This window comes from Micromys minutus (genome assembly GCF_963924665.1).
Source record: "Micromys minutus genome assembly, chromosome: 1".
NCBI classification, from domain to species: domain Eukaryota; kingdom Metazoa; phylum Chordata; class Mammalia; order Rodentia; family Muridae; genus Micromys; species Micromys minutus.
In genome coordinates, this window is record NC_137969.1 from 46,790,965 (window position 1) to 46,813,014 (window position 22,050).

The 22,050-nt window shown below is 47.1% G+C and overlaps 1 protein-coding gene across 7 annotated transcripts in view; it reads left to right on the forward strand.

Annotated features, from left to right (window-relative positions):
- Positions 1 to 2,395: 2,395 nt before the first annotated feature.
- Positions 2,396 to 22,050, forward strand: part of BCL11A (BCL11 transcription factor A) — a gene marked incomplete at both ends in the record, with an annotated part of 92,368 nt that continues 72,713 nt past the window's right edge. For 6 of the 7 annotated variants that reach the window (XM_080940196.1, XM_080940192.1, XM_080940195.1 and 3 more), the window contains 2 exons: positions 2,396 to 2,450; positions 9,424 to 9,753. In XM_080940196.1, the coding sequence (XP_080796322.1) occupies positions 2,396 to 2,450; positions 9,424 to 9,753 (385 nt within the window). Of the gene's footprint in view, positions 2,451 to 9,423; positions 9,754 to 22,050 lie in introns of those variants that run through there. The other variant, XM_080940194.1, reaches the window with a different exon arrangement.

Here is a 22,050-nt window from a genome sequence, read left to right on the forward strand (position 1 = left end):
TAAACAGCTACAAGCCTGCGAAGCGGGGAGGTGGGCGAGCGTGTGCAAGCCCCGGGCCCTGCCTTAAAAACAATACAATCCCCCGGCGGGTGGGTGAATTTACTGATAGGACACCTCTCAGAGGAGGGGTGCGGGGGCGCTGGGTGCAGGCTCCAGAGGAGAGGGGAGGAAGGCTTTTGGCTCTGCAGAGACTCACAGACCTCCACCTGCAGCTCGGGTCTCCACCCTGCGCCCTCGGCGCCTCCTAGGGACTCTGTCCATCCCCCGCCCCCGCCCGGGCGCTGCTAGATTTGGACCCGGAGCGCGGTCTCCCTGGCTGCTGCTGCTGCTGTTGCTGCTGCTGCTGCTGCGGCTGCTGCGGCGGCGGCGGCGGCGGCGGCGGCGGCTGCAGGGTGGTGCAGGCAGGCTGGGAGGCTGGGAGGCGGGAGACGCCGGGGGACTTTGTAGCACGTTTCTGAATAAACTTTCCAATCGCAGGGGGTGCTGTTGCTGTATATTTTACGTAAAACTGAAAGTATCCCACGCCAGAGCGAAGCCCGCTTTTTGACAGCGGCAGCGCGCGCGCGCGTGTGCATTAAAGAGACAGGGGTTTATTTCCAACAGGTCTTTCCCTAATTTCCAGGGAAGGTCTGCAGAGGGGACCGAGGGGGCTCCGGGGTCCCGGGTGTGTGCGGTGGCTGCTGGCGCCTGGACAGCGCGGCCGTGACCCGAGGGCCGCACTATCGTGGTCTCCCCGCGGCTCCTGCTAACCAGTTTTCTTTCCCCACTTTCTCTTTCCTCCAGTACGAGCTTAGGAACAATTGTGTTCTGTCCGTAGGAAACATTTTTCTTTCCCCTGCTCAGTGCTTTCGCAGTTGCCCGGGAGTGGGAGGGGGTGTGTCCCTCCCCGGAATCAGGCTCCAGGACCTCCCGCAGCGCGGCGAGCAGGTTCCCAGAGACCCGGGCTCTTGGGGGCTACCCGTGCTTTGTCCTCGGGCCGCCGGCTGCTCAGAGGTGGACGGTTGGGCGCCTCGAGCCCCGAGTGCTCCCATCTGGGGACTGAAACACCCGGAATCTGGCTTCTCGGTCTACGTATCTCGACCTTTCTGTCCCTGCAATCCTCGGGAACTGGGGAGTCTGGGCTTCAGTGGCATTCAGCCCCCGACTGTTTGTGGGCTCGCTCAGATCCCGGGTCCCTGACTTGGCCTTGGGGGGCGCGCTCTCGGCTCTCTAGCCCAGGCCTGTGTCGCCAGCCTCGCCCTAACCGTCTCTCTCCGGGCGGCGTCGGCTTCCCCGGGGCCCCAGCATTGGCCTTCCGGACACGCGACCCTACAAACTTGGGCTGGATTTCTCTCGCCAGCGCGCTCCCGCCCGCCGCCCCTAGCCCGCAGCAGAGCTCTTAACTTGGAGGCTCAGCTCTCAACTTCGGGTGATTTTTTTTTTTTTTTTCTTTCCTAGCTTTCACTGGGCAAAGTTTCCCGAGCGCTGCCACGAGCTCGGGGCTAGCACTCGGGCCCTCGGCGTCCCCTGGCGGGGAGGGAAAGTGGGTGTGCGCGCGGAGGAGGGTGTCCGAGACCTACTCTACCTGGTTTCCCTCCGCCCGCGCCTCTCTTGACTCAGGGCTGCAGCGTCCTGGAGCACTCTGCCCCCAACCCCCACTTCAATAATTTTTCATTTTGGGGTCGGTGAGTGTGTGTGTCGGGGGTGGGGGGGAGTGGAGCGGGGCGCAAGTCTTGCTCCCCCTCCCTCCTCCCTCCCACCCCGCCGCCCCTTTCTTCTCTCCGGGCCACGCCACCGCCGCGGCGCTCGCTGCGGCCACTGGTGAGCCAGCCGCCCCAAGCCCCCTCCCCTCTGCCCGCCCCTCCCCCCAGGGGCCGCGTCTGGCGTCTGCGGAGCCCCCCGCCCCGCACCTCCCCCGCCCCGCACTGGCCATTGGCTTGTCCTGGTCTCTTTTTCATGTCCAGCCCCTGATGTGTGTCCATTGGTGTGAGCTTCCCCTTCCCTCCTCCCCTTCTCTCCTGCTCGCCCTGCCCATGTTTTGTGTGTCTCTGTCCATCCAGACTCCTGACGTTCAAGTTCGCAGGGACGTCACGTCCGCACTTGAACTTGCAGCTCAGGGGGGCTTTTGCCATTTTTTTCATCTCTCTCTCTCTCTCCCTCTATCTCTCTTCTCTCTTCCTCTCTCTCTTTTTTTTTCTTAAAAAAAAAAAAAAAAAAAGCCATGACGGCTCTCCCACAATTCATCTTCCCTGCGCCATCTTTGTATTATTTCTAATTTATTTTGGATGTCAAAAGGCACTGATGAAGATATTTTCTCTGGAGTCTCCTTCTTTCTAACCCGGCTCTCCCGATGTGAACCGAGCCGTCGTCCGCACGCCGCCGCCGCCGCCGCCGCCCGCCCGCCCCGCAGCCCACCATGTCTCGCCGCAAGCAAGGCAAACCCCAGCACTTAAGCAAACGGGAATTCTCGCGTAAGTAACCCAATAATAGTAATAATTATTATTAATAATCACGAGGGCGCGCGGGACGCTAAGCAAGAGTGAGGTTAAGAGAGGGGTGTGTGCATGCATTAATTTTTTTTTCAGGTGAAAAACCTTCGGTAGTCGAAGTAAAAAGAGATTAAAAGGGAAAAAGCCCCTCATCCCTTTTCGAACGAGAACCGTGTGCACTTTTGAGAAGGCACGCATCTTTTAATTTTTATAAAAAATTGACTCCTCCTCTTTCCTTCTCTCCGCCGCTTTATTTCTTCTTTCCAAAAGAAATGCAATGATTTCTACCCTAGTTTTGCAAAAATAATGAACAATGCTAAGGACGCGGACACTCACAAGCAAACCTGGGGGTGGGAGCTTGAAGGAAAGGGGGTTGTTTCCACTTCTCTATAGGAAAATGGAGGGAGGGGAGGGAGGGAGTCAAGTCTAAAAAACAATTCCTGGGGAGAAAAGAGGTGAGACCGGCCTTAGGACGCCAACGTGTGCACGGTTAAGTGTGCAGTGGGAGGAAAGTAGTCACCCCCACAATAGTACGAAAGTGGGACTGTAGAGGAGGGCCCCGGGCGCTTCCCGGTCAGCCGAGTCCGGAGAGGGGCTGCAGCGGCTGGGAAGGCCGGGTGACCGGGAAGGACCGGAGTCGCGCCCGGCGCTGCCGTCTTTTGTTCCGGCCGGAGGTGGGTGTTTGTCCCGCCGCCTTTTGTGCGGGCTCCTCACGCTTGCCCTCCTGCGCCGCCACCGCTGCCGAAGGGCAGGAGCAAGGGCCGAGAGAGGAGGCGGCCAGGGGCACGCGGTAGAGGGAGGGAGGGCGCAAGAGTCTCCGCCGGCGGGTTGCTGCTGCCCGCCCCTCCTGGGTGAGCCCTGAACGAGACGAGGCGAAGATGCGCAAATAAATTTAAAAAAATAATAAATTTAAGCAACGCAAGAGAACGTACAGTTTCTTGCTACCCTAAAGAAGCCAGACGTTTGCCAGTAGTATTTTTTCACCTCTTTACTCGGATTCGTTCGCACCCCCACCCCTGCAGAAATTCCACAGTCTAATAGAGAAAAGAGAGGGGGGAAAAAGAAAAGAAAAAAAAAATCCCTGACACCCCTTCCCCAAAACCCCATCAAGTTGCAAACTTAGAGCGCCGGCGGCATGGAGAGGGAGCGAGGAACTCCCTCCTCTTACTATTTTTTGGAAGATTTTCAAAAAAAGTGGAAGTGGATTTTGATTGGGAAAAATCTCGTGTCTGAATGTTTACAAGCACCGCGTGTGCGGGAGCCTCCTGCCAACAAACAGACAGAGGACCGAGCGCGCCGCGGCAGCCCCGGAGCAAGCGGCCGCAGCGGCTGGGCCTCGCCCGACCTCGCCGTGCCCCAGTCTGGAGTCGGGATCGCCCACCCGGCGCTCGCCGCCCACCCTCCAGGCACGGCGGCAGGCCACGCTGCGACTCCGCCAGCCCGGCCTGCGCTCTGGTCCGCCCCTAGCACAATACCCAACCCTCCCTCCGACCTCTCAGACAGCGAACGCTGCTGGATGAAACTCGGTTTTGCAAAACATTTTTATTTTGCAGAGCAGCTGTAAAGGCGAGTTCTGCCAGTCCCCTCCACTGCACCCAGGGTACTCTTTTAAAATCCTCTTGTCCTTAACTCTGGGCGGTTGAGAGGTTACCACGTGCTTTCTCTTCTCCTCTAACCCCCCAATCTGGCCAGTAGCCTCTAGGACCAAGGCAGTTTCTTGGCTAGGTAGAGGAGGGGGCGGGGCAGAAGTGTTTTGACTATGCATTTTTTGGGGTGCAGGGTCCCCGGACTTAGAGAGTCTCACCTTTGGGTTCTTGCCCTCTACCCTGGGCCTGTCTTGGTCAGGGGTTTCTGTGAGTTTATGTAGTGTTAGTGGCGGTGACGATTCTCTCCACCTGAGGTGTGCTGAGAGAAGCGGTGGTGGGCACTTAGGAAAGTTTGAGTCCAGTAAGAAAAGGCATGGAGCTTACCCCCAGCCCCCCTTCAATTCCTTCTTTCTCACTCACGACTCCTAATTTTCGATTCGACGAAAGCTTGAAGGACCCCTATGTCTCGTCTGCATTTGTCGAGGGTGGGGTGCTCATTGGGAATTGAATATTTTTTTTCCCTCTCTGGGCCCTGGAACTTGTCACACACTTCGGAAGCTCCCCCGCCCTGGCACGTTGCGGGGCCCTCCCTCTCCCCACCCCCGCGCATCTCTCCCTCGCCGCTCTCCCCCGCCCCCACTCCCACCGGCCGCGCCGGATACAGAGCAGACGCGGCGCGCGACGGTGTGAAGTTACAGCCCGGCCAGGTACCGGCGGGAAGGAAGGGCAGTGTTCGCAGGACTCGGGAAAGCCGGGACACTGGGACTTTCGGAAGGATGCAACGCTGGGAGCCAGGGACAGTCTGGGAGGCGCAGTCCGGGCTGCTCAGTACTCTCCTCCCACTTAGGTCTCTTCTGGGACTCTCCAGGCTGGGAGGGTTAGTCTCGCTGTTGTCCCGGGAAGGACACTGGACTAGGAGGCCAGATGGAGGGGTATGTGCAGGGATCACTCTTTCATTTTCTGGGTGCTTAGAGGGCAGGAGCCTGCTGGGTCTGTAGGACTCGCCCCCCATCCCCCTTCCCCCTCCCCCCAAGCCCCCAGCCCCGTCCTCAGCTACGTGGACGGAATGAGCCATTTGGTCGCTAGGAGGCAGAACAAGATCAAGAAAAGCTCCACGAACTTGAACCTGCACCAGAGCCTCCCCCACCCCCCTGCCCGGCGTTTCTCGGCGGGGGAGGGACGAGCTCTGGGAGAGTGGGGGTGGGGGGCAACGAACGGTTAGGCTGAATTCCCTTTCTCCACCCCCCATTACCCCTTAGGTCTTTGTTCTTCATTTTGACTTAAAAATGCTTTTGGCTAGGGCCGTGGAGAAGCGCTGGGGCGTGCAGCCGACACCCCCACGTGCGAGAGGACCTGGGAGCTCCCGGCGGGGAGCCGGGTGCACTCTAGGGTCCTTTCAGGAAAGGCATTTTTGGTGGCGAGCGATGGAGAGTAGGTTCTCTCGAGTTTAGGGACATGGCCGAACCCCGGGATGTGGCAAGTTTGCCCTTGGCTTCTGGGTTCACTTTTTCCACCCCCCCACCCCAACCCCGCGCAGAGCGCAGGTCTCTGCGGCCACCGCAGGCTTACCGGACGGCTTGGCAACCCAAGGCTCCCCCTCCCCGCCTCCTGCAGCTCTCGCCTGGAAGCCCGAAATCACAACAATAGTAATAGTTATCATCATAATGATGCGGGCTAGCAGCGTCATTAATAATGAATAACCGCGGTCGCCGCCTGGCGCGCACACGGTGCCCGGAATCGCGGGCGAAACACATTTGCACAGATCCTCCAAAGTAAAAGTGTTAGCCTGTGTCCACAGAGTGAATTTCAGGACCCGCGCTCGGGGTGTGCGCGAGGAAGCCAAGACTCGATCAGGTTATCCAGCTCAGTTTTCCAAACCTTACTTCCTTTCCCCCCCAACAACTGGCCGGTTCCGGGTGCTCGGCGGCTGCCGGGCCGCAGGGGCGTGGAGGCAGCGGCGGGGTCCCCGGGCCACCCGCCGCCTCCGAGCTGGGGCCGTGGGCCCCGAGGCCGCCGCTGCACGTGTTCCCAGCGCGCGCGGCCAGAGCCTGCAGCCGGGAAGGAGGCTGGCTGCTTTGTGCCTCGGAGCCCGGGCGCCCAACTTCACTTTCTGCGCGGCCTACTCCCGCAGGGCCCCGGCCCCCGGCCTGCAGCCCTTGGCTTTGCTTTTGTTTCTTAGCTTTGCCTTTCCGATTTTTAGCCTCCGTTTGCTTTAACCGTGTGTAGAAAAATTCACTTGAAAAGCAAACTTGGGAGCCACAGCTCCCTACTCCCCTCCCCCTCCCCCAGCAGCCCTGGTTTCCTTGCTTCTTCTCAACATTTCTTACAAGGATTTTTGCCTCCTCTTTTTATGTTTGTAACGGGGGAAGGGGGAAGGACGGGGAGGGGGAGTGGGAGAAAAGAGAGAAATAAATATGAATATATAAACACATCGGTCTGCAGTCGCTGGGACACTGAGGCTGTCCTGTCTCTCTGGATGAAAGCAGAGCATTTTATTTTGTCTTCCTCTCCTTGTAGAGAGAATTCGCGGGTAATTATTGTGATGGTTTATCCACTCCCTTCCACTTCTATCGAGGACTCCCCGCTTTGTACCGAGTTAGGCCCAGGCTTAGAAAGGGTGGTATTGTAGGGGTGAATTAGAATGGAGTTGAATTGAAGGGAGGGGGTAAAATGGCTGAGGTTAGGAATGTTTTTAGGGGATGAGGAATTTGCATTAAAATACAGAGAAATTATCTGATGGTCAGAAAGGAAACGCTGATCGCCACTGAGAGAAGTCAATGCAAATCACTAGGCTGCTGTAAAGAGAATTGTATTTTCATATTTTCTTTGTGCCCTATTTGGTGTGATTTTTTTTTTAAGATAATGCAGTAGCAATAATAAAAACACGTTTTGGTATTTCTCTGCACATCACTAGGCAAATGTTTTTCAGGGAGATGGATGTTAAATGCATTTCATACATTAGAATAGAATTCTTGGTAATTAGCAATAATTTACGTTAAGAGCATAGAAAATGTTGAGGTTACAGGTTTTATATCTGTACATTTGATCATCTTGTTATTTTCAAGAACTTTGCCTCCTATAAAATTAATTAGGTGAAATGTGGAGGTGTAATCAGCAACCTGTGAATTACCACTTCATTTCCTGGTTTTGATTGTAAATCAGTTCAGTCAGTACGGTTAGAAGACTTTAACCAAGTCTGTCTTGTACTGAATTACCTTTAACTATTTGATATCTAAGAGAATATCCCCTTTGCTCCTAAATACTGTTCTGCATTCTGATATCCATCAGACCCTGGAAACAACAACAACAAAACCCAACATGAGTCCTGATGACAGGATTTGCAAAAATGTTTTTACCTTTAAGGAAAAAAAAATTAACCCCCTGAGCCTTTCAGTCAGTGTCTCAACCTCAGAACTTGTAGCCAAACAACAGGAGCAGAAAAGGCCACATTTACCAATGTTCATGTAAAATCCGTAATTCAAACAGCAGATAGAGCGGACCATGACTTCCCACTCCTCACTTGCTCAAAATGAAAGCAAATGCAGAAAAAAATGACAGAGACACAAAGCAGAGGCATGTCCCTCCGTTTGCCTCCTTTATCTGAAAGGCATGCTCCTGCATTCTGTGTTTGCCTTTTGATCAGGATGTTGGGCAGAGGGACCTAAGTGCTTACTTTGTTGCCTCCGTTAGTAGGGAGATAACCTAACCTTCATATTCTCACAGTGACCTATGTTAAATTAGGAGGCGTACCAAAGGCTAGAAATTATGACATGTCCTACTTGAGCCCAGGTGCAGCTTAGGCAGGACTTTCAATATTATTTCACCCAACACATCTGGGAGTTACTCCAGATCTTCCCCTTCAGTATTCAGCCTGGGTAGGGTTGAAATAAATTTAACCTGAGTTCACTGGATTTTTGCACTTTATCAAAATCTGTTCCAATATTCTACACTCAAATTAAAATCTATTTTTTGATTCTCTGTGGCTTTAAGTTCATTAAATGTGAAATTGGCAGCTTGCTAAAGAAGGTCAGACTGATTAACTGTTTAAAGCTTGTACGTTTTCTGTTCACTTTTCATTAACTGCATCCTGGACATGTTTTGTATTTTGTGATTTTTTTTTTTAGTTTTTTCTTGTTTTTCTTCTCTCTCTCTCTCTCTCTCTCTCTCTCTCTCTCTCTCTCTCTCTCTTTCTCTCTCTCTCTCTTTTAAGATACCATAGGCAAGATTTTCCAGCTCTCTTTTCTTGACTTGCAAGGTGAAGAAAATGATAAAAGCTACTCAAATAGATGATGAAGTACAAAGTTAAAAAAACAAAAAAACAAAAAGCCCAGGCATCAGGAAAGAAAGCCATGCCTATAGTGTTTTAACATTTGCTGGTGTGCAGAAATATTCCCATAATGAAGCATTTTGGAGTTCATTCAGAAAATTAGTCAACTTTGACTACATTAGGTAAAACATCTCAACTCCGAAGAAAGGATGCTCAGCCTTCTGAAGTATGGAGCCTGGGTGTCCACTTTGATTTCTAATGTCACGGATGCCACCAAGCAGAACACATTTAGAATATTTTAGACATTCTTTTCTTCAGGATGAGAAAATCATGACGACTAATTGGCTTATTTTCTTAAGTACTCAGAAGTATCCCATTTAGGGGACATGTTTGGGAAGGCATGCCAGGGAATGTGATGTTCCTTGGATTTTTGTGGCGCTGCTGAGGAGGCAGAAAGATGTTAGCAGTGTGAGGCTCACCTTGTTGTGATGGGTAGCTAGGTGAATCTGGTCCTGCCTTAGGACTTCGGGGCAAATGTGGCCGTCCTGTGTGGTTGCATCAGCCTTCAGTGTTGAGGCCATGTGTCAGTACAGAGATTCACACACAAAGGCTGTCTGTGTTATTCCTGTCCTTTTCTAATCTTGGGCACAATAGACAACCTACTGTATGGGGAGGGTAGGCACTGGTTTCAGTTCATGTTTTCCCCGTAGTTATTATTTAAGCTGTCTTAATGTTTTTTTTTTTTTTGTTTTTTGTTTTGTTTTTTCTTGTTTGTGTGTGTGTGTGTGTGTGTGTGTGTGTGTGTGTGTGTGTTAACTATTAAATCTAAAGAAAGAACTTATAGTGAGTATGTATTCTTTGGAGTTCTTCAAGTCGGAGGGATTTCCTTTAGTTCATGATGGCCAGCCTCACTGATAGATTTAATTATCGATACCCTGCAGATCACATGTTGCCTGTGTACATATTTCCTGGGTATTATGTAGAAACTGCTACACACACCTGTGCTAGTCTGGTGAGGCAGGGGTGGGACTGAGACTGTTCGTCCTCCTTCCCTTTCCCCACTGGTCCTCTAGTAACTGTGCTTTTGTTTCTTCAACCACAGCCGAACCTCTTGAAGCCATTCTTACAGATGATGAACCAGACCACGGCCCGTTGGGAGCTCCAGAAGGGGACCATGACCTTCTCACCTGTGGGCAGTGCCAGATGAATTTCCCATTGGGGGACATTCTTATTTTTATCGAGCACAAACGGAAACAATGCAATGGCAGCCTCTGCTTAGAAAAAGGTGTGGATAAGCCGCCTTCCCCTTCTCCCATCGAGATGAAAAAGGCATCCAATCCTGTGGAGGTTGGCATCCAGGTCACGCCAGAGGATGACGATTGTTTATCAACGTCATCTAGAGGAATTTGCCCCAAACAGGAACACATAGCAGGTAAATGAGAAGCAAAGGAGAAAAGCTTGTTTGCATGTTTTCTTTTTGTTTGCAGAGGCATTGTAGTCAAGCAGGAAGGAGGTGAAGTCTGTCTGTATTTCTCCGTGTGACTGTCTATGGCAGGCAGCCTTGTAAATAATCATTCCCTTTGCTTCTGTCCAGAACTCTGACAATAAATTGTTTTCCACCTTACTGAGTCAGATGGAGGTGGGAAAGGTACACACACTTGACATCCTCCGCCTGCCTGTGACACTACCAACACTCTCGGCCCCTTGCTTGCCTTCCCATTTTAAAGTGTTGAACCTGACTACACCTAGCTCAGTTTCCAGTGTCCACTTATGGCCTTGGGGATGTATCAGAGGCAAGGTAACCACACAGGCATTTGCAGTTGAGCCAGTGGCTAGTCTGGAGGGCTGGAAAGAGTTAACTGAGCTCCAGGGCTAGCCTTGGATCCATACCGGCTGTCAGCCTGTATGGGGCTGTAATTAAACACAGCCCCGCGGTGGGATGACACAGTGACCGTGACTTTAAGATGCCATTTTCGACTGGCCAGGCCAGAGTAGAGAGGGCAGCTGCTGAAGCGCACAGACATGCTTACGAAAAGTTTAAGGGCATGTTGGAAATTTCAAAAGGTTGGTTTGACAGGAACGGCTGCTCCCCGCAGCCTGCCTCCTCAGCTCAGTGATAAATGCTCCTCTGTGCTTTCTCTTGTCTCTGATGTGGTTTTGACAGATGTATCTTGATTTTGTTTGTGGTTTACACAGCCACATGTCACCCTTACAAATGTCCAGTCCAGACAGACTCTACACTTTTCTCCCTAGCCTTGTGTAAAAATTTTCTTGGAAAAAAAATGCATGCACATATTTAATAGCTCCCCCCCCTCTGTCTGTTAATTTTACCAAGGACGTAGCTAGGTATGTGGGTTTCTCAGCAGCTCCAGGGAAAGAATTAGAAGCTAACAGAGGGACTTTAATTCCCTGTCCTGGTAGCAAACAGCAACATTAGGTAGTGGCCCTTCAAACACTGTTTGCTTTAGCACGTTAGACAAAGCAAAAGCAGCTTCTGAGGTAACTGGATTTCCACATCTGGGAGACAGTTCCTTCTCTGCATTGCCCCATCCTCTAAAAGCAGGTGTGTTCATTTTTGGAAAGATAGATAGTCAGTCACGAGACTTACTGGAACCTGTCTGTGATACAGTTGGACCATGGAGTTGAACTATAATAGGTCAGTGACCCAGAGACTGGGGGGATTAAATGTCACATCGCCCCTCCCCCAAATCTGGAATTTGATCATTAAGATCAAGAGTGGCATTTTCTATCTTTTTTTTCCCATTTATGCTTTCTGTAACAATACTCAGCTATTTTCCTTCAGTGAAGTGAGGAATCTGCTTGCCAGGAACGCTGCATGCATCGAGTGTTTGTCTCGAAGCCACTACCTTTAGCTTCTGAGACGTGTAGGTTAAGATTTTTATCTCCCCCACCTCCCTGTAGGATATGGCAATGACCATTTCCACGTGCTGCCTTGTGACTGGAAGGAAAAGGAACAGAAGCGTAAGGCATGATTAATGAAGCCAGAGCAGGCGGAAGGGGATTTGTCGTCTTTGGAGATCCAAAGCCTTGCTAAATCACCAAATATGGAGTAAGGCTTGTGTGATGTAACATCATATTTACATATGGAACTGCTCGTTTAAAAGACAAAACACAGTGTCTGTCAGGCAAGAATTAAAACCACACTTACTCCTGAAGGCCTAAATAGCTTTTCAGTTTCAGGTTAGCCAGTTTGAAAATCAGGGTCTCTGTATTTAAAAGAGGAATCTGAAGGCTGAGGAAAGCCTTATAAATAGGGCTTTTTACTTTCCTAGTTGGGACTCTACATGGATGTGCAGGGAAAGGAATTGTCCTTAACTGGTTGTCATAATGATTCTGGGGTATTTCAAAACTATTACGGTATGGTAGCAGAATCTGAAAGCCCCCTTCCCCCCCAAAAAAGAAAGACTAAAGGAAGGGAGTGCATTTGAAATCTGTTTTACAGGGCTGATGGAGCCCTGTTTCTCTGATGGTGTCTCAGATACTGACATGCAATCCAGGTGAGGTGGCCTTCCATGCACAAGCCACTGCAGCACCCCCACTCCTTCATGGCATTATTCATCTGCTCTTACCCTGGCACTGGCTGAACATAAACCGCATGGCCACATCTCAAAGTGAGATGTCAGTAACTAGAATCATGACTTCTCGTAACTCACGGTAATGAATTACAGCATTCCTATAGTGAAATTAGCATTCTACTATTGCACATAAATTATGATGCTCTGGACTTCAGGTGCCCCTGAAGTGAAGTTCTGGCAAGATGATGGTGGGCTCCCAGCTGGTTTCTTTATGCCGGGGCTCCCACCATTTCTAACACTAACCATTCAGTAGACACTGGAACTGTGTGTCCTAAAGAGAGAAGCAGTGGTCTATACTGGGGAAGAAATATATTGATGGATGACTATAAGAATATGCTTGGCATCTACATGAAAGGCAGTCCTTTGAGCATGCTGGGTATGCAAGCTTTATGAAATAATAGAAGTTAGACTTGAGTTCACAGTGTGCTCTGTGCCAGTTTACAGGCAGGAAGCAGGAATGAAACCTTCCTAAGGACAGCCTAAAATTTGGGGACTTTGAAACAGGAGGGTAAGACAACATCCTTAAGAGCTGCAATGAAGTAGCATGCCTGTTGGCTGTGCTCAGGCCTCCAAAGCAGACCATTCTTTTTTCTTTTTGGCAGGATGCTCTTTTACCTGAGAAGTAGATGGATGTGTGTGCTCTCATGTGCTATGCACATGTGGTTATCTATGTTCAGAAACATTGACCAAAGCTGGCCTCTCCACCTTGTGTAGATATTCAGAGCCTTATATGATTGTGAGACACAGACCATTTTAACAGTATTAATTCAAATAGCTGTTAACAGCTTATATCGTGTGGTCTAGTCTATTAATATGCATGTCAAACACCCAACATTAGATAGAAAGAAGCAGCCTTTGACCGATGAAGCTTTCTATATATATATTTTTTTGAGTCTTTTTTATCTTAACACGTAAAATACCCATTGTAGATGAGAGGGTATAAAACTGTTTTCTTTCACAGAAAAGACCCCAAACATTGTCTCACAGTGCCAGTCTTCAAGTCTTGGCTCATTGCACACAGGGATCTTTAAATTAGGATTAGCCTATCATAAAGTTAGCTTTTAAACAGAATGGGAAAACAGAAGTCTGCTGAGATGCTGGGAAGCTTGCTGCTACTGATGGAGCATTGGTTTTTTTTTTTTTTTTTTTCCCTCCTAACATTTGGAATGCAGGCATTTCCATTGGGGTGTTTGAAATCACCTACCTACACAGAGTAGCTGATATCTGGATATGTAAGACAGAGTCTCTAGTGAGAGGGAAGTCTTAAAAGCCATGATTTAGCGTGCTAGCTACAGGTAAAGCAAGTCCCACACTGCCTTTTTTAGCCTGCAGAGCCAGCTTCTCTTTCTTCTCTGTGATGCATTTGTGTGTTAATTATAAATGAGACTATAAATGATAGTATCTTATTATTGCTACTTATTTTTCATTTTTCTTCATCTGTATGATTCTGAATAAAAAACAATACTGATCTATGAAGTCAATTGTCAGTGTGGCAGCAAATCTCAGAAAACACCGCCATCCAGAAAGCAAAGCAAAATACTGGCAAATGTTTATTTACTTCCAGAGCCGTAGAGCAGAGAAATTGTTTTGTAACAAATACTCAGCATTTTCATAGGGAGGCTGCATTTGTGAGGCCACTGCCCACAAACTGATGTTCATGGAATTGGGAGCCCTGTATACAGGCTGTATTTGTAAATAAGACAGGGAAAGTTTGTGGATGGGCAGCTTGGATGTTTTGTCAAAGTACAATGTCAGAGAAACTCTAAGACACATTGTAAATAGAACTGTCACAGTGACTGCATGGTTGAGCTGCAGAAGTGTCCTACAATTGTTGGCATTGTTAGAGGACTTTTGAAAGCTTAATTAAACACAGTGGCTCGAATGGCTGCTAAATTTACTTTGGAAAGACAAAAAAGAAAAGCAAAATCTAACATAGAGAAGATCCCAAGGATCTCAAAGTTCCTCAGATGTCACCCTCTGGGTGGCACAGAAAAGAAGCATTGCACATCATCCTGGGCATCTTTCAGAAATAACAGTTTTGAGAAGAGACCCACGTGATGTGGAGAACATCCTGTGTGTGATGTGCAGACTGTTCATTCTTCTCTCCCCTGCTGTTACAGACAGTTAATGTAAAAATGGCCTTTTATTGGAAACACAAACATGTATTCACTTCAAGAATAGGAACAGAGGGGGACAAAGTCTCCCTCCCGTTCTCTGTTTATTCTGTGAAAACTAAAACAAACAAAAACCCCCAAGTGCTGTAATTTCTCAAATCAACCCATCCTTGCTGTGGGGCCGGTTGTGCGCGTTCTTTTCCAGCATCTGAAGTATGTTTTGCACACCTTTCTCCCAGGGAGCGTGGCATTTAGCTGTGGGACTGTCCATGGGCTGGGGAATGCAGCTGCATGTGGAGCTGTCAGGCTGGGTCAGGACAGGCACCTTCAGCTCAGAGAGAGGCGAATTGGCAACATTACTGGCATGGTTTAGAGTCCTGGCAAATCGTTAGTTTCACACTGTAGCCTCTGTCTTTGGCCAACAGCGGGGAGCCACACTGTGGCACATCACAAACACGGAATGCAGATTTTAGATTTTCATGCTGTCTTATTGGGCGTTTAATAAAGGACAGGAGGCAAATGGCTTTGCATAGCTGCTACCAAGTAAGAAAGTTTGGCTTTTCCATGGGGAAGATGCAAGGTTGAAGGGAGAAGGAGAGCGCATGGGAGATGCGACTGGGCATTTATCTGATCTACCTTGGTTGGTGAGTTTGCATCCTTTATCACACAAGGAAACTAGTTGACAAAATTCATTTCAAGACCCAGTCTGTCTTTACGTAGACCACTACTAGCCTCTCTCGGTAATAGGCACTTAGCAGCAAGCTGGACCCAGTTTGGCACCGTGCCACAATTTAGCGTGAGATTTAATCACCAACGATCTTCGGTACCTTTCTGCTAGTTCAGATTTCATCTGGGTCACGCCTCTTTCAGCTCTGTTGCTATTTCAAAGAAAAAAAAAATACATTTTTTTAAACTGTAGGGCTCATTTTTAATATTTCAAACAGGTTTTTAGTTTTATGTATCAATTTGGAGGACATTAATAAAGTTCATAAAATATGTGCTGACTATATAATTTAATGGAGAATGACCGGTATTTTTCTATACAAATAGAAAATTGACCACTGTACCCCTCTGTTCCTTTAGTGGCTCAGGTAAATCAGCACCCTTAAGCTGCCCTTCCCTTTTACTTCCCAGGGGATGGAACCCTGGCCAATATCTGCAAGTTTACCTTTGTAATTTGCCATGCAGTTTTTACAACAATGACCTAATTAATTTGAGCACAAACCATATTATTGCTACTGGAGTCATTTTCTGTCACAAACTTAATTTCCAGGAAATGTAACCTGACGAATAAGAATTCTTTCACTCTCCACATGTGTTCTCTAAGACCAAAGGCAAATTTAAAATACTACTACTACTACTACTACTACTAAAATGCCACCATTATTAAAGCCAGGATGCTTGATGCCAAACTCAATTTGAAGCTAGTAAACATCAAACCATATTTCTAATCAGTTTTAGAATGTAACATATTCCATACTGGGTTTGCTGAAATCTGTCTCCCTGCATTTTACTGGCCAGCTGCACTGCCTTCTGCATCTTTAAAACATTTCAGCAAAGGATTTTGCTGCTCTTAGCAGGGTTAGTAACTTGGGGTCTATTTCTGAGCTCATTCGTCATTCTGTGATGGCATTGAGTTAGGTTGGCAAGGGAAGGATTTGAGGCATGGGGGGTGGCGAGGTCACTTCTGATCCCAGCAGGGAATAGGTGAGCTTCATTTGCCTTTACAATAGGCGCACAGTTACTGCACCTTGGAGGGGCTCTCAGGTGCCGCTCAGATGGGCGCATGTAAATGCCCTGTCAGATGTGGAGTCGGAATATTAATGCCTCCTCTACTGCTGCACCATAATAAAGCTGTACACAGCGAGCTTAATATGCAGCTAGGCTAGGGAATTGTATAAACTTAGATAGCCCAGTGTGAGAGGCAGCGACGGAAGAATGCGCGCCATGCTACAGTTCCCGTCTTGTTCTGCTTTGATCTAGAGCAAAATGAAAACATCATCCCTTCCTTTTCAGAGTTGCCTCCCCAACTCTGCCACCTCCCAATCCACCAGTTAGGTTTTCCTTCCCCCACCTCCCCTCCATCTCCATGTGCTGGTATGGAGAAACATAATTTGTTTCATATGGTTAATTACAGGCGTTTGAATATTTAAAATTTTAAATAACCACAGTTCCAGCTTTTTCTGTTAAAAAGTATGTGATTTGAACAAAGGGATTACAGTGTAAATATTTGTGGTGATTTGTAACACCCTTCTTCTCCTATTAAACACACATGCACTTCTGTACACACACACACACACACACACACACAAACAGCTGATTTAAGGACTCCTATACCTTTATTTATATTTCTTTTTAAAAACCTACTCTCAATTAGAGTTCCATTAAAATATTTTTCCATTATATTTCTTGAGTTTGTTATTGCTTGAGGTTTTATAGGGAATTTTTATAATGTGTTCATTTAACAGAATCAACAGCTGTCAGAACCAGTTGTGGTAAACCCACAAAACATACAAAGAAAAATACACAGGTTTTCCTGTAACAAAACACTTTGGAAAAATAAGCTGCCAGAACTGGAGAATTAGAAGTTTGTCGACAGGGACTGAGGTGTCTCATCTCGGGCTTGCCCCAGGGACCGAGCAGGTATGATGCAACCCTGCTGGAAGGTTTACTTGGGCAGGTCCCTCTAAGGCAATGTGCTGTGTGCAGCTGCTGGGTGCACCAGAGGTAGACTGGGCCTTCCATAGCTCCCCTCGTTCCCTCCTTTCTTTCTCTCCTTTTGATCTACCTAAATAAATACCAAGGTCTTAAGAGTGCTAAACACAAATTATACTCACCTAGAGGTGAGATGATCAGGTAGAGACTTCTGTAAAAGGCGAGAAAGGTGCCTCGTATGTCTCTAGACAGGCTCGGCTGCGTGTTGTTCAGAACCTAATCGGTCCTCCACAGGCAATTCCCAATGGGGCCCTGGAGCAGGTATGTTGATGAAGGGGATACCTGGGGACCTTTGGCCATTCACAATGAGTTTTTGTTTATATGCTCACCACCGTTAACATTGGTGAAGGACAATTGCACCTACATTTTGATCTTGCCTTTAGACAGAGGCAAATTCATCTATTAAAAATAGACTGTCTGTGAAACCCAAAGAAGTACCTTCAAAACAAACACAGGTATTGTTGCACCTCCCCAACCTTTCCTTTATTTTTGTTTTTGAACTTTCTAAAATACACAGGGAAGCCTCCTACTAAGCACAGGCCACCACATCCCCTACTAAGCAGGGGCCACCAAATTTATATTCATTAGCTGTTTGTTTTCCTGCATTCAGGAAAGCAATCCCACCTGTTAATTCTTAGGGAAGAGTCTTAACTGGTTGGAACAATGCTTGACTTGCTGAATCTGGTCTTTTACGTTTCAAAGACAGAACATCTCATTGGACAAAAGGCAGAGCCTTCCCTATCCTGACTCCATGTACAATATGATTTCATGGCATGCTTATATTTACGGGGCTGGCCACAAGGAACTGCTTTATCCCCCACCCCCGCCCTGCCCCATCCACAAAAGTCCTAGTTTACATTTAAAACAGTGCACTAACCAATGTTAAAATGAAAGTCTCAGGAGCTTCTCCTACTTCATCCCATCTTAAGATTAAAAAAGATTTTTCTTTTACATGTAAAAGTGAACGGGCATTGACTACTGAAAAACCATTTCAAGGCTGATTTTTTTTTTTTTAAATAATAAATCGTAACCTTCTCATGTTATGTTTTTGTTATGTTAAGGGGGAAAAAATCAATAAGGAAAAATTTAATTCTGATAAAGATACTCTTGGATCTTTGAAAACAACTGCTGTCCTTTTAACTAAAACATTTGAGCAGCTTCAAAGACTATGTATTTCTTCTGATCTTAGAGCTGTGTGACTGGTAGCAAGCAGAAAAAAAAAACCCTTATTCTACATACAAGTGGATTGCTTAACAAGTCAGCACAGACACGTACTTGTTTGTACAATAGAGATAAAAATTCCTGTATAAAAATAATTCAGCTGCTGACAGCAGGCATTGTCGCTGGACCTGTCTTTTGTGCTTGCCAGATTCGGGCCCCTCCTCCCCTGCTATCTGCTTGGGGCAGCCTGCTGCCTGCAGGCTCCTGACCACAAGTTAATTGCTATATATTAAGTATATAGGTATTGTATTTAAAGAGGGCTATCCCAAATCCTGTGAGCATCTCACTCTCCTGTGTGACTGTGGCCAGCAGGGAGATGGTAGGCAACTGCTCTTAAGAGGGAAAAGGACTCCAAGGCAGTTAGGGGAAATTTGGCCTTCAAGTCCCATTTGCTCTGTAGTGTAGCATCAGTCTCTAAACTTTTGTTTTTAATCTAATTCTGATTTACCCTGTCAAATCCCATCTTGGAACGCACTGAACTCTACTCATGTAGAGTAACATTAGTGTCAAACAGAATTGGTTGGGACTGTGGACCTGTGACTCATACAGATGGTTGTGAATGAAGGTTTCACCCAGCCCCGTGTCCGATTATTTCTGATAAACATTAAAGTGGGGTCCGCTAATGTGGGTCAGGGAGCCAGCACTTGAACCTGAGGTTCCCCCTTTATAACGCACTCATAGTTTTTTGGTAACATTAACTATTTTAAAAGTCTGGCATATTCATGAAGGAGTGTAGGGGAGCCAAGGGTGGCAGGGAAGTCCAAACAAATCCCTGCAGCACAGGGGCTTGTGAGGCTAGCGGTAGCCCTTGGAAAGCTGTTGACAGTGTGGGACAAGTGTGGCTTGTCCCCCAGCTGGGGCATGACTTGCACACACTCCTGGGGGTGATATCTGGGGGTGTGGGAAGATGGATACATTGAGAATCCTGCCACTAGCTAGGCTTTAAAAAAAATGTTGCAGGGTTAGTGACGTGTCAGCATGCAAGGAGAGGCTTCTCCAGAATAGTCATTTGGAAGCATGGAAATCCAGATTTCCATGATGCTTCCTATTGACTGGGGTGGGCCTCTGCTGGCGGGTGGACACATGACTTTCTGTGGATGCCAGTGGATGCCTGCAAGACCCCTTCTTCTTGAATTGAAGTACCGCCAGTCCAAATGAGGGCAGTCAGGGTGACAGATACTAAAGGACAGGATGCTCACTCTCAGAAGTAAACCAGACAATGTTCTCTGCCTGTGTTCCATTTCTTCCCCCTTTTGCTCTCTTCCCTTTGGAAGCAGAAACTTCTAAAAGGCATGCCACTCCAAGCCGATGAAAAAGCTGTTTTTCTACCACAGTGGATGTTTACACAGGAGAGACAACTTGAGTGGGAAAGGCTTTCTGGGAGGGCGGGGAACCGAACGCGTGGTAATCTGGGTTGTTGGAGGACTGTACTGTTGCCTATGAGCAACTCCGGGCTGTTTTTGATAAATTACCATGTTTAGAGATAGGTTGGCTCTTAAGGGCTTAGTTTTATGAACAAAGTCCGTAACGATGTTTGCAGCCTCTGTCTGTCTCTCAGCCCCTTTGGCTTGACTGGAGGCTCTATGTTTAGTTTAAGCTCAGTCTGGAAGATATAACAATTTTGCATTAAAAAAATGAGGAAATCATAGGAAGAAAAACCCTTTGCTTTTTGGATGAATCTTACTGATAATTTGCTAAAGCTCATTTGAATTTTAAGCACTTCTTTAATCTTCAAAGGCTAAATTGCTTTATGAATATGCATGGTGTGGGCAGACTTCAGTTCATTACCTAGTTGTAAATTCTAATGACCATTAGGTCCTTCCAGTAATTGCGAATTGTTTTGCATTTTTGATTGGCCTATTAACATGTACATTCGGTGCACATCAGGCTGGTCTGTCAGCCTGCTGAAGGAGAAAAAAAAGGTGAAAATTGTTTATAACACCAAGATTCTTAGATTTTCAATCTTGCAAAATTGATGATGTAAAAAAATTAAAGCAGTGTTTTTTCTTCTCAAGATTGAAAGTTCACCAAGAGATTTGACATATTTAATTTACATGATGACTTTGCACTCCTTCATTAATGCAATTTGCATATGAAGCTGTTGTTAATCACTTTTGATCATGTTTTGTGTATTAGCTGCCTCAGTGGCTCTCCTCCTCAGATGCCCCAGTAGAAAGGAGCAAAATGAAGCATCTTCTTGCCAAGTTTTCTTTAGTGAATTGAGGAATTAGAAGTCTAACCTTGAGTAATTACATCTGTTTTATCCGTTTTCTTTTAACGTTAAGTACAGTTTGTGGACGTATTGCCTAGAAATTGTTCTCATTTGGGGGAGAGACTGTAAAATTTAAGTGTGTGATTGAGACCTGTCCAGAGACACTCAGAAAAATGGGGTGACTGTCTCTTCTCCCCAGACGCTGCTGGACATCTTTCATTGTGAGTAGTCTGGTGGGAGGGAGGCCTGGATGTTTTAGCACTGTGACATCCAGCTCCCCTTTCAGAAGGGAGAAAGGGACAAACCTTTGGAGGGTGCCTTGTGTCTGGAAACTGGGCTAGGTTGGCTCTTTCATCTTGTAGGTCCAGTGGGTCTACTGCTCTGGGCTCTACTGTGATCTCTTCTGGTTGCCAAAGTAAACGTTGCCTTGAGATGTTTCTGTGCCTCCCTCCAGGTGTATGAGGGCCTCGCTTGTGAAAACAAGGTGTTAACTAACGGTTTCCGATTTTTGAGAACCTGGGAATTTGGGGCCTCTTCTGCCATGGAGCGGTCTCTGCTGTATTATTGATGCTCGTCTTTGGTTTACGAGTTTACCACTGGTTAACAAGCAGAATCAGAACACCGAGGCAGATATTCTGATTAAAAGGAATGTTTAATGGAAGAAGATAAATTGTGATGGAAAATGAACAGAGTATGAGAAACACAATATAATTTTAACCTCGGAGGGCTCTAGCCTTGCCCTACTGTGGCTTGTATCCACGCCATGCTAAAAGCATGCTTCAGTTCAAAGTTGTTAATATTCAGCTGGGAAACAGTATCCAGAGCACAAATAAATTATTAAGTGCATGAACTTTTTAGGCAGTAAGATGAACTGATGGGGTCCATCTGTGAGATGCAGGGGCTTTTTATTTGTGTGTGTCGAGCGATTCTGCCCTCTCCGACTTCACAGCCTTTGGTCTCCGGCCAACTGCATGCATAATTGATCCCACACGCACTATCATTTTCTTGATGTAATTGCTTTACTAAGATATGATGAAATCTAATGGAGAATTTGCTATTTGAAAATGGGTAAAAAAAAATACCTTTATATTTTTATGTTAGGGGCGAGAGGGAGCTGCAGAAGGGGGTGTTCAGGTGATCTAGTATTGGAGAAAACACAAAATGGGTAAGAATAACTAAGACACCGCCTCAATATAGTTGGCTGTGGAGAGCAAGGTCTTTGTGACATATGGAAGCCAGTGTGTAAATCTCTCTCTCTCTTTCTCCCCTTCTCTCTCTCCAGCCCTCTTCATGCCTTCTCTCTGCCTCTCCCCCAAACTTTACAAGAAAGGGATCCTAACAAGGCAGAAGGCAAACACTTTAGTCATCATAAGCCTTATTATTCACTCTATCCAGGAGTTCTGCCATGCCGGTTTATTTAACTTCCAGGAATGTAAATGCTGACACAGCCCCAGAAGCAGTAAGAAAGATGGCAGTATTAGAGTTAAGACCATGAGCATGGAGTAGCCGTGAGTTCCACTCGGCTGTAATAACACTTTACGTCGAAACATAGTGCTAAGTCAAAACCGACTGGAAACTTCTGCTTCCATGGGGGACACATTTCCTTCTAATAGATTTGCCAACCCAGTGCACCCAGGGTAGATTGTTATGTAATGGAGAGACCGCATAAATGTCAAGTCCACAAATGATTCTGCAGCAAGTTAAGTGAAAAGTATTAGAATTTCTTAAATCACCATTACATTTTGTTGGTAGGACAATCTCATTAACTCCTTAAAAATCATGTGTGGCTTTACATAAGCTGCTCAGAAACAGCTTCTGAGAAAATTTACAGATGTTGAAACATTGTTTTAATCCAAAGCCAGCCCATGCTT